Source organism: Nymphaea colorata, chromosome 10 (genome assembly GCF_008831285.2).
Source record: "Nymphaea colorata isolate Beijing-Zhang1983 chromosome 10, ASM883128v2, whole genome shotgun sequence".
NCBI classification, from domain to species: domain Eukaryota; kingdom Viridiplantae; phylum Streptophyta; class Magnoliopsida; order Nymphaeales; family Nymphaeaceae; genus Nymphaea; species Nymphaea colorata.
In genome coordinates this window covers 7,577,659-7,591,891 of record NC_045147.1, presented here as the reverse complement: position 1 = coordinate 7,591,891, position 14,233 = coordinate 7,577,659, and the positions used below count along the sequence as shown (strand labels likewise).

The window sequence follows — 14,233 nt, the reverse complement described above, 5'->3', positions numbered from 1 at the left end:
CACTCTAACAATATAACAATATAACAATATATCACACTATATCACTGTATAACACAACACTATATAACATTATAACACTACCTAACATTATAACTCTCTAACAATTCAACACTATATAACACTATATAACACTATAGCACTACATAACATTATAACACTATAGAACATTACATAACACTATAAATCAATATAACACGATACAACACTATATAGTACTATAAGACTCTATCACTATGCGACGTGATAAAACACTGTTAACACTATATAACACTATATAATTAACACGATATAACACTATAACATTTTATAACATTATATGCTACTATAACACTAAATAACACCATATAATACTGTACAACACTATAACATTATATAACACTATACAACAATATATAAGATTATGTAATAACCCTATATAACTCTATATAACATTATAAAACTATAGCTCTATAACAGTGTAGTATTATACAACACTATAAAATTATAACGCTATTTAACATTATAACACTACATATCTAACATGATAACACTATATAATACAATATAACACTATACGACACTATATGTCACTATATAATATTGTAACACTAAAACAGTGTTACAATATAACACTATAACATAATATAAGACTACATAACACTATGACACTATATCACTATATCACATTATAACACAATATAACACAGTAACCCCATATCATTAAATAACACGATAATACTATATAATTCAATTTAATACTATATAGCACTATAACACACTAACATTATATAATACTATATATCACTATATAGCACTATAATACTATCTAATACAATAACCCTATAACACTATAATACTATAACACTATAGCACTATAACAATATTACACTGCAGTACACTTTGACGCAATATGACACTATAACACTTTAACGTTATATAACACTAGACAACATTATGATACTATATACCACTGTAACACTATATAACACTATGTAATGCTATAACACTATTACACTATATGACACTACAGAATACTATAATACCATAACACTATGTAACGCTATAACGCTATAACACTATAATACTATGATACCATAACCATATAATACAGTAACACTATATAATATTATACAACTGTATAACACTATATAGCACTATGTAATTCTATAACACTATATTACACCATAACACTATATGACACTATAATAATATATACAACTATATAACAATATAATACTATATAATTGTATAACACTATATTACACTATAACATTATATAACACTATAACACTGTATAACACTATATAAAATTATTTGACACTATAACACTATGACACCATATAACAATATGATGCTATATAACAATATAACAATATCAAACCCTATAACACTAAAACATTATAACACCATATAACACTATAACCATATATAACACTATATAATATTAAATAACATTATAACACCAAAACTCTATATAACACTCTAACATTATAACACTATAGAACACAATAACGTTGTATAACACTATATAACATTATAACACTATATAATACTATGACACTATAACATATTGTAGTAATTTATAGTACTATAACACCACATAACACTATTTAACAACATAACACCATATAACACTATAACAAAATATAACACTTGACACTATAAGACAATATAACACTATAACATTATAACACTATAATACTATATAATACTATATAACACTATAACACTATACATAACAGTACGTAACACCATAAAACTATATTACACTATATAAATATATAACACTAGAACACTATAACAATATAACACCATAAACCTATATAACACCATATAAATATATAACACTAAAACACTGTAACACTATAACAATATAACACCATATAATACTATAACACTACATAACACAACATAACACTATACCACTGTATAGCACTATGACACTATATAACACTATACCACTATCTAACAACAGTATATAACACTATATGACACAATATAACATTGTACCACTATAAAATAGTATAACACTATAACAATATATAACACTAGTTGTCTACATAATACTATATAACAATATAACACTATACATTAGGCCCTCGGTATCAAGCAAGGGTCCTAGTGAGGATCAGTGCCTGGGTTTTGATGGTGAAGGTCCATGGACCTTTTGCTGGATAACAAAGGTCCAGCAAGGGTCGCTTCGCTGTCAGCCCTTCCCTTCTGGCAGCGGCTGATGCTTAACATGGTTATGTATATGATACAATATAACATTGTACCATTATAAAATAGTATAATAATATAACAGTATATAACACTAGACCTTTATATAACATTATAACACTATATAACAATATAACACTATAAATAAGACCCGTCCTAGTGAGGATCAATGTGTAGTGAGGATCAATGCCGAGGTTTTGATGGTGAAGGTCCATGACCTTTTGCAATCATTGTCGAGTGAGGACAATGGGGTGACAGTCAACCTTCATTCGACAACAAGAAGTGAGAGTCGTGCGTGGGTTGTGGGTTTTTCATTTTTCTAGAATAATTCTAAACGATTTCACGTATTTTTTTATTGATGCTGCTCCTTATGGTTAAAACCTCAGGTCAGGTGGCTGTCCAGCGAAGGTTTGGATGGCAAAAATACCAATTTTTGAAAAGCAAAAATGGTTTTTATTCGGAAACGACGTTTAAGACACATTTGGCTGATACTGAAAATGTATTCTCTTTTTCTGGGAAAACCTGTTTTTTAAAAAAGAGTGTAAACTCTTTAATTAGTATCCCCGGGGGTTATTAAAAAATTTTGTGGTCATGTTACCGAACACATAAACCAGTTCACAAAACTAATTATGAAACCTGTTCTACGAAAACTAGGTTTCGCAAAATCAATGTTTTTGATTGTGCCATCCAAAAGGTTGGACGGCTTCTTGTTGATCGTCATCCTGTGAATTTCTGGAAAATTTTTTACTGTCTATTGATTGGAACAGCTATTTTGGGTACAATGTTTATTCTGGGAGTCTGTCGAGCGGCGTGAGCGAACAACCAACCAGACCGATGGGAGCCACGGCAGGCACCTGGGCCGCGCCCTCCTGAGCTTCGCGCCGTCACGCCACCGGATCACCATATGCGTCTTATTCTTGCTACTGGTGCTGTTCTCCTCTGTTCCGAGATAGCTTGGGACCTGCGGTACAGATCCTCCCCATCCAGGGTTACTAGACCTCAATGTGATGGTGGGATCAAACAGAATTACTTGCTCGGAGAATGGGGAATTGGGTCATCCTGTTCTCAGCGGGTTGTTTCTCGAACGGTCTGTCTCTCGGGCTTTCTTTGCGTTGGTCTCAAATGTGGGAGTTGATTGTGTACGATTCCGGAGTTCACGGGAACCGGCGTCGCCGTTGAGTTTTTCGGCCGGTTCAGGGTATGGAAGGAAGCCAAGACGAAGTCTAATATACTTTCCTGTATTGTTGACTATTGAGGAATCTAATGAGTGGTTGCAGAAGGGTGGGAGTTTGTATGGGGAGAAAGGTCTCGGGCTAAAGGAGGGAGAAGAAGAACAGAAGGTGGGGTTTAATGGGTGGGAATCGCTTAATCCTGTGGTGCGTCTCTGGGCTGAAGAACTGTTCCCGATGGCCTCTAGGTGAGTCTTTTAGTACAAATCTTTTCTTTGTGATTTTTTTTTTTAATTAGTTAAGCGTCGGTTGGCTTTATCTGCTGTTGTTTTTCTCTTCGTTATTTATTCAAATTCTATAGATCAATTGGTAATGCATGCTGTTCTCGGACGAATGCATGTTGTGGGTTTATAAATGGCTTCCATGGTGAGTTTTTTTTTTTTCCATTATGTCCGGGATTATCTTTATTTATTTATCAGTTACTTTCTCGTTAAAGGTTACTGTCTGTTTCGTCAATATAATTTCTTGGTGACTCGGAGCAGTTTCTAGGGCAAGAATTAACCAAGGATGCCTACATGTACTTTAGGCGGATCTCTTAGAAGATATTTTGTACATTTTGTACAGTTTCTGGAAGTTGGTGATTTTATATCTTGGAAGAATATTTGGGTCACACGAACTGTTTTGTGGCATTTGGTTTTTCTAGTGCATGTATTCTCTTTCTGATTTTCTATTATTGGACTCCATTAATTTACTTGGTTAACAATGCCAGGATGTTCCTAGACCCGTTTAAGAGACTGAAGCATCAGTATATTATATCTCAAGGAAAAAAGAATCTTTCTGAAAGTGCCAAGGGACTTGGGGAATCTCAAGGCTGGAGAGGCTTTGGGCAGAGGCAGGATGTTGATTTTCTTGGTGCAGAGCAGCTCCTGAAACTGTGTTGCCATGAAAAATTCACAAAGTTAAATGGGTTCATAAGCAGGGTAACTAACAGTCTTGCTGAAACAGTATCTTCTGTGCCTATACATACGGTAAGCAGCACTAGAATTTGATGTTCTACGGTTTGATGCTGTATCTCTCTCTCCCCCTCTGCATTTTATGTTGTATGATATAGATGGTATTCCTTTTTTTTGTTTTGGTCATATAGTTTTTGCTTCTTTCGTGAAATGTCTCTGGATACAGATGTTATAATGTGCCTTTTCTTTTATACTCTCTTCTAGAGATTACATTTTACAGCAGCAATTGAGAAAAAGGCTCTTTTTCCCCTATTCCTGGAGAGAGTACTTGCCTAATGCTTGAGCATCATCCACTATATGTCTCATTTCTGCTACTAGACTTTCTCATGTTCGTGCTCCTCAGCAGGAGTCCTATCAGAAAAATAATAGATGCACATTTGAGGATGATTGTGATGGAAGGATGCTACCACCAATTTTGGACTTGATACCTTATGCTTTCAGATGGTCACCACTCTTTGCTAAAGGAGGAGGCAGAGATGATTCTGGAAATAAGGAAAGGATGCCTTTTGGTGTTTCCACGAATAGTTCCTCTAACAAAAGGCAGTGGACCAATATTCTTCTCGCCCTTAATGTCTTGTAAGTGATTATTGTAATGTGTTCCACAATTCTGTAGCCTTCCATGTTTTAAAATGTGATGTAGATGCTATGTTTGTCATTTAGAAACACACTTTTTGGCCTTTCCATATCACTGATTATTTATCTGCTGATAGATCATAGATGACAACCACATGCCTTAATCTGGCCAATCCCCTGTAATAATGTGATGCATTACAGCATGAGAAATGGGTCCATCATGGGATTGATCTTTCTCCTTCCGATGCCTGTGTACAGTAAGGCATCAACATCATTGATGGGCCAATGTTCACTTACAGACTTTGTTTCAGTAATTTAGGCATCCAGGCATAAGGAGAGGGTCTGTCAGTGTCAGATTGTAATCCAATTTCCCTTGCTTGTGTATGTTAAGCAGTCTGCTGGTTTCTCTTCAAGAAATCATGGCAGGATCATGCATCAGGAATACATTCAGTATTAATAGGTACTGAACAGTCCCTCTCCTAGTTCATGTTTTTATGTCTACAATAATACTAGCAGTCATTCTCGCATTTCTATGGAACAGCTAATACACAGTTATAACATAGATTCTTTAAGCATCTACTTTAAGATTTATCCTCATATAAACAAACTGAAAGATGGTCATCAACATGGAACTCTGAGCTCTTGCACGTTTAGGGGATTCTAGATAATCTCTCGAGGAATGATTTACTAGAAGTGCCACTAGGTCAAAAAAATTCTCCATTCCTAATTATCCATAATGGAAGATGGTGGGAACATTTTGATGTATCACCAACTAATGGTTATAACTAGGTGGATTGATGCATTTAAACTTCTCCATTGTTAACGTCCGGGTTGTGGATTGCGGGTCAGGCCCATTAAACTAACCCAGGAACAGATATAAGTAAGGGTTGAGCAGCATTATCTCACCAGGTGGCTAGAATGGTTCAGTGCTGCACATGTTCTTCCTGCAGCTAATGACACTCATCATGACCACTTTGTAAAGGGGGATGACTCATGGGACTTCTCACGTTGTCGGTCCTCTCTAGAAAGTGGCTTCAACAAAAGAGGCTTCAACAAAAGAAGGGAAAGATGGATCAGGATCAGTAAAAGGATAGCAGGCTCAATGACATCTACGTCTGGTCGTATATATATAAAGCCTGATGAGGTGCACACGTGCTGTGTTCTACATTGTTCCAGGATACTAGATTTTGAAGATGCTAGGCAGAGATTTCTTCAATTGCTAGGCAGTTACCTGAGCACTTGAAGAAGGAAAGGCACCTGCCCTTGCTTGATTATCATGCAAAAAAGACATTAGATGTCATCTTGAAGGAGATGGAGTACACTCTTATTTTGTAAACATCTAAGGGGGCAGCAACCTCAGAAGTTGTAGAGTTAGTGAAGCGAATTTTGTGTTTCAACTTTCACTTATCATACAACAGGCCGGTGTTGGAATTAGGAATGATGGTTGCAATCTAAGTCACACGGATACGTGGGTACGCTGATACGGTGATTCGGATACGGATACTTCACCGATACCGGCCCATTAGACTAACCCAGGAACAAATATAAATAAGGGTTGAGCAGCTGTAATTAGGGTATCGCATAAAATGTTGGATGTCACCTCTGGGAGGAGAACCCTGATCGGGGATTAGGGTCATTGGGTGCGTGTGTTGCTCAAGGTTTTTCTTGTAAGGGGCGATCCTTCTTAGCGGTGGTTAACATCTATCAATTTGAACTGGCATATGGACTCCTGTTGTGCTCTTAGAGGATTCAACTAGCATGGATAATGTGCAAAGAGTAAAGCTATAATCATTGCTTGGATCATGTATACCACTTAGTTAAAATGAAAGCTAATAATTAAGCTACTGAGTTCTTAAAGAAGTTCTGCTCTGTGCAGGGTTTTTGTAGCTCAAATCGCAAGCAAGGGAAAGTTAACATCATGGGGAGCCAAGGTTGGTAGACAACTTTTTGGAGCTTTTCTATTATTGGTAATAAATAGTGAAAAAGACAGGGAACAATATTCAAAAAACATTTTCATTTCTTTGTTAAGGAATATCAAATATTTTTCTTATTAGGTTTTTAAATTTTATTTGTGCAGATAAACAGTCTTATTGAAAGAGGCGAGATATGGAGGCTTGGTACTTCATCACTTCTGCACGCAAATATTGGTCACCTTATGGTTTGTTTTCTGGATCATTTAAATTTCTGTAAGTTTTGATGGTACATGGGTTGTATTATGGCTTATGGAAATGTGCAGGTCAATTGTTTTTCTCTTAATTCTGTGGGTCCAGTTGTTGAAGCGATTGGTGGACGTAACAGATTTCTTGCAGTGTATGTTGCTTCTGCATTTGCAAGTATGAAGTGGTATCTACTGAGAATATAAAACTCTTATAGCTTCAACTGTTGAATACAGTAGTGTATTTATGGTATTTTCTGTCATGGAAATCAGGTTCTGCTACTAGCTATACGTTCTGCAGATCACCTGCTGTAGGGGCATCAGGGGCCATATTTGGACTTGTAAGTCTTGTTTGCCTTAAACCATTTTGTCTATTTACCTAGGCAAACGTATGGAAACCAGACTCATTTCAACAAGATTAACATTGTTATCATAAAGTCTTAGCAACCAATAAATTGGACAGCCTTTGACATCAGCTCCTCCTTAGATGAATTTCTAATTGGTGTTAACGTTGTTCTCTTGCGAACCATCTTGGCATAGCTGATGCTTTCAAGTGGTGGAGCATACTTAATTTCTTTTGTCTAGTGCAAGGGAAGCACTTGGTATCCAACTAACCTATGGACCAAATTTGTCATGCAACTGTTAGGTGCAGACCTAACAACTGAGTTTTGTTTATTTCTGCTGCTACTATCTGTCTTTGTTTTCCAGTTTTAGTGTTTCTGTCAAGCGGCTGGTTGGGACCCAGTTAGGCGTTGTAATAGACCCAGCCCATCACGTTATGTTATATACACACATTTAAGGGAACTAAACCTTAATGAAGAAAGAAATTGTGGTAGAAGCTGGGCTTCTGTGTGTGATTACCGTAGAGAGGGTGAGAAACTGCCTTGGTAGCCATTAAGCCGTTACCAAGGTATCAGAGCGCAGACACCATGGCGGAGAGGATCATGGCAAGGGACATGATGGCAGCTGTGGAGCACCCCTGGAAGAAGGTGGAAGCAGCGATAGGGGGCTTGGAGGGGCGGATGCACCTAATGAACCAACGCCTAGACACCCTAATTATTGAGCAACTGGCAATCGCAACCCTACTATGTGAAAGCCTCCGACAAGGTACGCAACGCTCTCCTAGTTTAGAGCAGACGCAGACCTATGATCGAAGGGGAAATAACTGGCTGCTGAATGGAGCAAGGGGATCTACCTGGAAACCTTCGAAGATGGAATTTCTGAGGTTCACCGGAGATGACCCTGTTAGCTGAGTGTTTCGATCAGAACAGTACTTGGAATGCCAAGGAATCGTGGGAGAGCAGAGGGTGAATCAAGGCCGTCTACTTCGAAGGAGAGGTGATCCATTGGTATAACTGGCTACTATCGCACCAGGGGAAGCCAGATCGAGAAACCCTCCTCAGGGAGATCACTGCCTGCTTTGGTTCCTCAGCCTACCTCGATTATAATGTCAAGCTCTTGAGAATTAGATAGATGGGCACGGTGGTAGAGTATCAGGAAAATTTCGAGGCACTTAATGGTTCATGGTTGGCTCCTAGAGGCCTTTATTGGGGCATTTGTCAAAGGTCTTAGACGAACTAGGAATCGAAGTACAGGCGATGAAACCCCGAACCTTGTCAGAATGCTTCAAAACTGTTAGCACGGTAGAGGAAAAATACCGACGACTACACATCACTGGCAAGAATTGGTCTGACGCCAAGAGCATTCAGCAAGACCCGATGAAGGCAGAAACTCTCCCTTATGCAGTGACTGGGGCCACGGCGAGCATCCTACCTCGACAAGTCGTGAGGCATCTGACGCCCGAGCAAATAAAGGAAAAGCGGCATCAGGGCATGTGCTTTCACTGCGATCGACCCTGGGCACCAGGGCACAATTGCAAATGATTACACATGTATCTTGTAGAGGAGGAAGACGAACCACCAGACGCTTGTGAGGAATCTCGCATAACCGTTGAAGTAGTAGTGCCTATGGAGGAGACAAGGCCACCGATTTTGCTGCATGCTCGTGCAGGTGATGAGATTCCTCAACTAGAGCTAGTGGAAGGCAAGCTGCGTTGCCCGAGGGTGAGTGTGTTGATAGACACGGGCTCAACTCACAATTTCATTTGCGAGAAGTCAGCCTGAACCCTGGGGTGCAGTGTGGAGATGCAGCCTGCTTTTGACGTTGTGGTAGGCGACGACAACGCACTGAAGTGGGTAAGTGCCATCAGGAGACACTGGAGATACAGGGCCTTCGGTTTCCAGTGCAGTTGTATACCCTCGCCATGGCAGGTGCTGATCCAGTGCTGGGCATTCAGTGGCTGCGTGGAAGCGGGGAAGTGGTATGGGACTTCGTAGGCATGAAGATGCACTTTCGAGGGCCAAACAGCTATCACTCGAAGCGACCCCTAAACAGTCATGTGAAGAAGCCTCAGCTGTGCGCCTAATGAAGGGACTGGTTGCCTCATTCCTCCTATTGTCCGCACAGGTGCCACTTGATGTTGATGATGAGAGCCACCACATGACTGAAGCCTACAGAACCACATTGACTGAGCTGGTGAACAAGTTCCAGCAAGTGTTCACTGCACCATTCAGGGTCTGAACCAATCAAGTCCAGAGACTCCAGACCATATTGCTACAGCCATGTGCATAGAGAAGCATTGGAGCAGCTAGTGCAGGAGATGCTGGAAACAGGGGTTATTCAGCCTAGTTAGTTTCCGTTTGCGTCGCCTGCCCTGCTGGTAAAGAAGAAGAATGGTAGTTGGCTGTTTTGCGTGGACTATTGTGCTCTAAATGCCATCACAATAAAGGTTAGGTACTTTTGTAGTGGAAGATTTGTTGGACGAATTACGTGGAGCGCACCTCTTTTTCAAGCTGGACTTACGTGGGTACCACCAAATCAGAGTTGTGACGGAGGATATTCTAAAAACCGCTTTCCATACCTATGATGGGCACTACAAATTCACCGTCATGCCCTTCGGACTGACGAATGCACCCTCAACCTTTCAATCGCTGATGAATAAATTGTTTCGCCCCTTCTTGCGACGGTTCGTATTGGTTTTTTTTGACGATGTTATGGTTTACAGCAGGGAGGAGCTGGAGCATCTCCATCATCTGCGAGTGGTGCTAGCAGTACTGCAGCGACATCAACTGCATGCCAAATCTTCTAAGTGCATCTTCGGCACAACCAAGATTGCTTATATAGGACATGTGATAAGCAAAGGGGAAGTGAGCATGGAAGAAGAAAAGGTCCAAGCTGTGAAGAATGGGAAAACTCCAAAACAGTGAGAGAACTGCGTGCATTCCTTGGACTCACGGGCTACTACCGTAAGTTCGTCGAGTACTACGGCTTGGTGGCTGCCCCTCTCATGAACTAAACAAGAAAGGCATGTTTGCTTGGGGACCGGCGGTGGAGCAGGCATTCCAAAGGCTAAAACAGGCAATTACAACTGCTCCAATTCTACAAATGCCCAATTTCCAGCTACTTTTTACCGTCGAGTCGGATGCCTCAGACTTGGGGGTGGGCACAATTCTGAGTTAGAACAGCCATCCAATTGCCTACTTTAATAGAGCGATTGGAGCGGCATGATGGAAACATTATCTTATGGGGCAACGGTTTGTAAAGTTGACTGATCATTGTAGCCTTAGATACTACCTTCAACAACCTTCTCTGTCCCCAACGCTTCAGAAATGGATAGTTAAGTTGATGAGCTTTGAGTTCGAAGTCCGCTTTCGCAGGGTAAAGACAATGCTGCTGCCGATGGACTGTCCAGATCCTTGGAGCAGTAGGACAGCAGTTTGCTGACCATAACACAGGTACAAACTCACTTCTGGGATCAGATCAGACAGACACAGAATGAAGCAGAAACTGTAAAGAAAATCAAAGAACAGCTAATGGAAAATTCTCTCAAAGTCTATGGGTATGAGTGGAAACAACCTTACCTGTGCCATAGATGGCACATATTCATTCCGCCGGAGATAGATCTGCCCAATTTATTGCTACAGCACTCACAGTGAGCACGCAGCAGCCCATGAAGGTGTGGAGGGAACATACCATAGGCTCCGTCCCACATTCTACTGGCCTGGGATGAAAAGAGCCATAGGGGACTTGGTACGAAACTGTGACACATGCCAAAGGAACAATAACGAGACGATGAGACCAGCGGGACTCCTCCAGCCACTTCCCACACCTGAGTTAATACAGAAGGATATATCTATGGACTTCATAGAGGGACTACCGTCATCTCGAGGGAAGTCTGTCATTCTGGTGTTTGTAGATCACCTCTCCAAATATGCTCACTTCGTGCCACTGTCTCTTCCCTACATAGCTAAGACAGTGGCCCCCACATTTCAAGACCATATTTGGGAGGCTCCATGATATGCCTCAAACAATAACCAGTGATAGAGATCCTATCTTTATTAATACTTTTTGGAAAGAATACTTTCAGTTGCAGGGCACAAAACTGCAACTAAGCACTGCATATCACCCGCAAACGGATGGCCAAACCGAGGTCGTCAATCACTGCCTTGAAACATCTCTATGTTGCTTTGCTGGACAGTGACCTCAATTATGGATAGACTACTTATCATGGGCTCAACTTTCTTGCAATACCAGCTGGCACTCTTCAACTGGCGTCACCCCATTTGAAGCGTTTATGGGAGAATCCCACCAAACCTATGGCGATACCAACCAGGAACTGCAAGAGAAGAAATAGTGGACACACAACTCCGATGTCGCGATACAATCGTATGGTCCTCCAATACAATAGCCGACATCGTGATCAGCAATACACTATGGGGGATTGGGTGTATTTGTGCAGACCTACCTATGGAGCAAGTTATCGATGGCCAAGAGGATACAACAAACTAGCTCCTAGGTACATTGGGCCATACCGAATCATCAGGCGAGTGGGGACTGGCAATATGAGTTGCTATTACCAAATGAAAGCAACATCCATCCTGTCTTCCATGTCTTGAAGTTAAAGCCCTACCCTCAACCACCGCCTGAAGAAGAACCCATTTCAGAGCCCATTCGGGATCTCCAGGGAACTGCCTACCCTTATCAAAGATTGGGCATTCGCACCAACAGCAATAGTGGAGCACGAGTGGTTAATAGAATGGAGCAATAATGATGATAGCACCAATGATATCACCGCCACCTGGGAAAAGGCAGAGGAAATCACTATATGATTTCCAAATGAGGACAAGGTGTTCTTGAAGGCGGGAGAATTGTTAGGTGCAGACCTAACAACTGAGTTTTGTTTATTTCTGATGCTACTCTCTGTCTTTGTTTTCCAGTTTTAATGTTTCTGTCAAGTAGCGGGTCGGGTCCCAGTTGGGCTTGTAATAAACCCAACTGATCACGTTATGTTATACGCACACACTTAAGGGAACTAAACCCTAATGAAGAAAGAAATTGTGGTAGAAGCTGGGCTTCTGTGTGTGATTACCGCAAAGAGGGTTAGAAACTGCCGTGGTAGCCATTAAGTCGCTACCAGCAACGGCATCGTGCTTCCTCACTAGAAGTCGTAGCTGCAGGTTTTTTTTTTTCACCATTTTGGCCTTGATTAGCAGCTATATGCAAAATTTTTGTTTATTTCATTGTCACAAATATCCTTACGGGTTTTAAACAATGATATTTTGATTTGTTATAATATGGCAAAGTTGAAAATCTTGGTAAAATCTCAGCAAGTTTTTTAAAATTTTTTGTAAAAGAAATCCTAAAAATAGAATGTAAAATCTAAGAAAATAAATTGTAGAAATAAAAAATGCCAAAGAAACATTAAAAAATGCATTTTTTTGAAGTTTTGTGGCATATTTTTTCATTTTGGTGTCTTTATAAAAAGACAGGTTTTTTTGGCTGACCCTTTTTTGACATATAAAACAGGTGTTTTTTTATTTTTTTTTATAAAGATGGTTTTTCTGTGCCAATGATTTATTTTGTGCATTTGGATCTCAAAATTGATCTTGTATGCTTACATTTGGCTTTATCAGGTAGGTTCCTATGCTATGTTTGTTTGGCGGCATCGATCTGTTTTTGAGGACGAGAAACATGATCTGCTTCACATTGTCAGGGTTATTGCCATCAATATGGTAAGCTTTTCTTTAGACAGTTGCTTGCAGAAGTGGATATGGACATTGACATGCACATGTTTCACAGGCTATTGGTCTTCTATCAAAAGAAATAGACAATTGGGGCCATGTAAGTCTGCAAAACTTGAGTCCTGTATATGTCAAAGTCTGAACTAATGAGAATTTTGCAGCTGGGAGGCTTGCTTGGAGGTGCTGGAGTATCATGGCTTGTGGGTCCTGCCTGGACTTATCAATATACTCGTAATGATGGCAGACAAGTGTTTGCGGACAAGCCCCCATTGCACTACTTTTGCAAACCATAGATGAATTTGACATTTCAATATGGTATTTTCATGTTTATAAATTTGAGATAGATGCCTGTTCTACTGCCTTGTTTTCCTCTTCCTTTTCTTAGTTGCTTGGACGTGTTGCAGTCTCGTGGTTTGTGGGCCCTGCATGGACATGTCAATATACTCGTATTGATGGAAGGCAAGTTCTTGTTGACAAGCGCTGCATGCACTATTTTTTCAAATCATAGTTGAAATTTGATATTTCAATCTGTTTTTTTTTTTTCATCTTTAGTAACATCAAAGAAGCCTTTTTGCTGCCTTTTCTCTTCTCTCCTTTTCTAGTCTCAAATTAGTTGGAATTGTTTTTGTTAATATATGAGAGATAATTCCTCCTATTCTTCAGGTAGATAATTATCATAGTGGGGTTCCATATCTTGCGGTTGTGTCGGGAGAAACACTAGCACATGTTATCCTACAAAGTTTGTTGTTTATGCAATCAAGGTGATCTTGGGACCCGATGGTCTTTTCTCCACTCCACTCCTCTTCCACAGACAGGCCTAAAACAAAGAGAGGATCAGACAATGGTTCCTATAAGTGGCTAAGATATGTACATTTGTAATAGACACAACCGTAAACTTTCTTACTTTTCGTAGTAATTCAATAAAAAAAGAGTATGAATTTCGATTCTTGTGGGGCTGAACCATTTCCGTTAACTTGGGTACAGGCGAAACACCGGTGCTTCTTCCCGAATTTGAGTTACATGTGACTTTAGAAGTAAAAGGTT

General features: G+C 39.9%; 1 protein-coding gene across 5 annotated transcripts; it reads left to right on the top strand.

Annotated features, from left to right (window-relative positions):
- The first annotated feature begins 2,839 nt into the window (after positions 1-2,839).
- Positions 2,840-13,646, top strand: LOC116262396 (uncharacterized). Of its 5 annotated transcripts, XM_031641728.2 has the most exons (11): positions 2,843-3,616; positions 4,138-4,396; positions 4,725-4,957; positions 6,831-6,885; positions 7,032-7,112; positions 7,191-7,287; positions 7,383-7,450; positions 13,082-13,180; positions 13,248-13,289; positions 13,351-13,504; positions 13,594-13,646. In XM_031641728.2, exons 1-10 carry the CDS (start codon positions 3,207-3,209, stop codon positions 13,480-13,482), a joined length of 1,476 nt encoding a protein of 491 aa, XP_031497588.1. In that variant the 5' UTR covers positions 2,843-3,206; the 3' UTR covers positions 13,483-13,504; positions 13,594-13,646. The 5 variants fall into 5 exon arrangements, with proteins under 5 accessions (XP_031497595.1, XP_031497593.1, XP_031497588.1 ...); XM_031641733.2 differs by lacking the exon at positions 13,594-13,646 and having other exon boundaries at positions 2,842-3,616; positions 13,086-13,180; positions 13,351-13,526; XM_031641727.2 differs by having other exon boundaries at positions 2,844-3,616; positions 13,351-13,646.
- Positions 13,647-14,233: the final 587 nt, after the last annotated feature.

Bases quoted from the DNA above. Each gene is read 5' to 3' on its own strand.
- LOC116262396 (XM_031641728.2), top strand. From the start codon at position 3,207: ATGGTGGGATCAAACAGAATTACTTGCTCGGAGAATGGGGAATTGGGT. The intron at 4,397-4,724 runs GTAAGCAGCACT...CGTGCTCCTCAG, and splicing joins CTTCTGTGCCTATACATACG to CAGGAGTCCTATCAGAAAAA. The intron at 7,288-7,382 runs GTATGAAGTGGT...CATGGAAATCAG, and splicing joins TGTTGCTTCTGCATTTGCAA to GTTCTGCTACTAGCTATACG.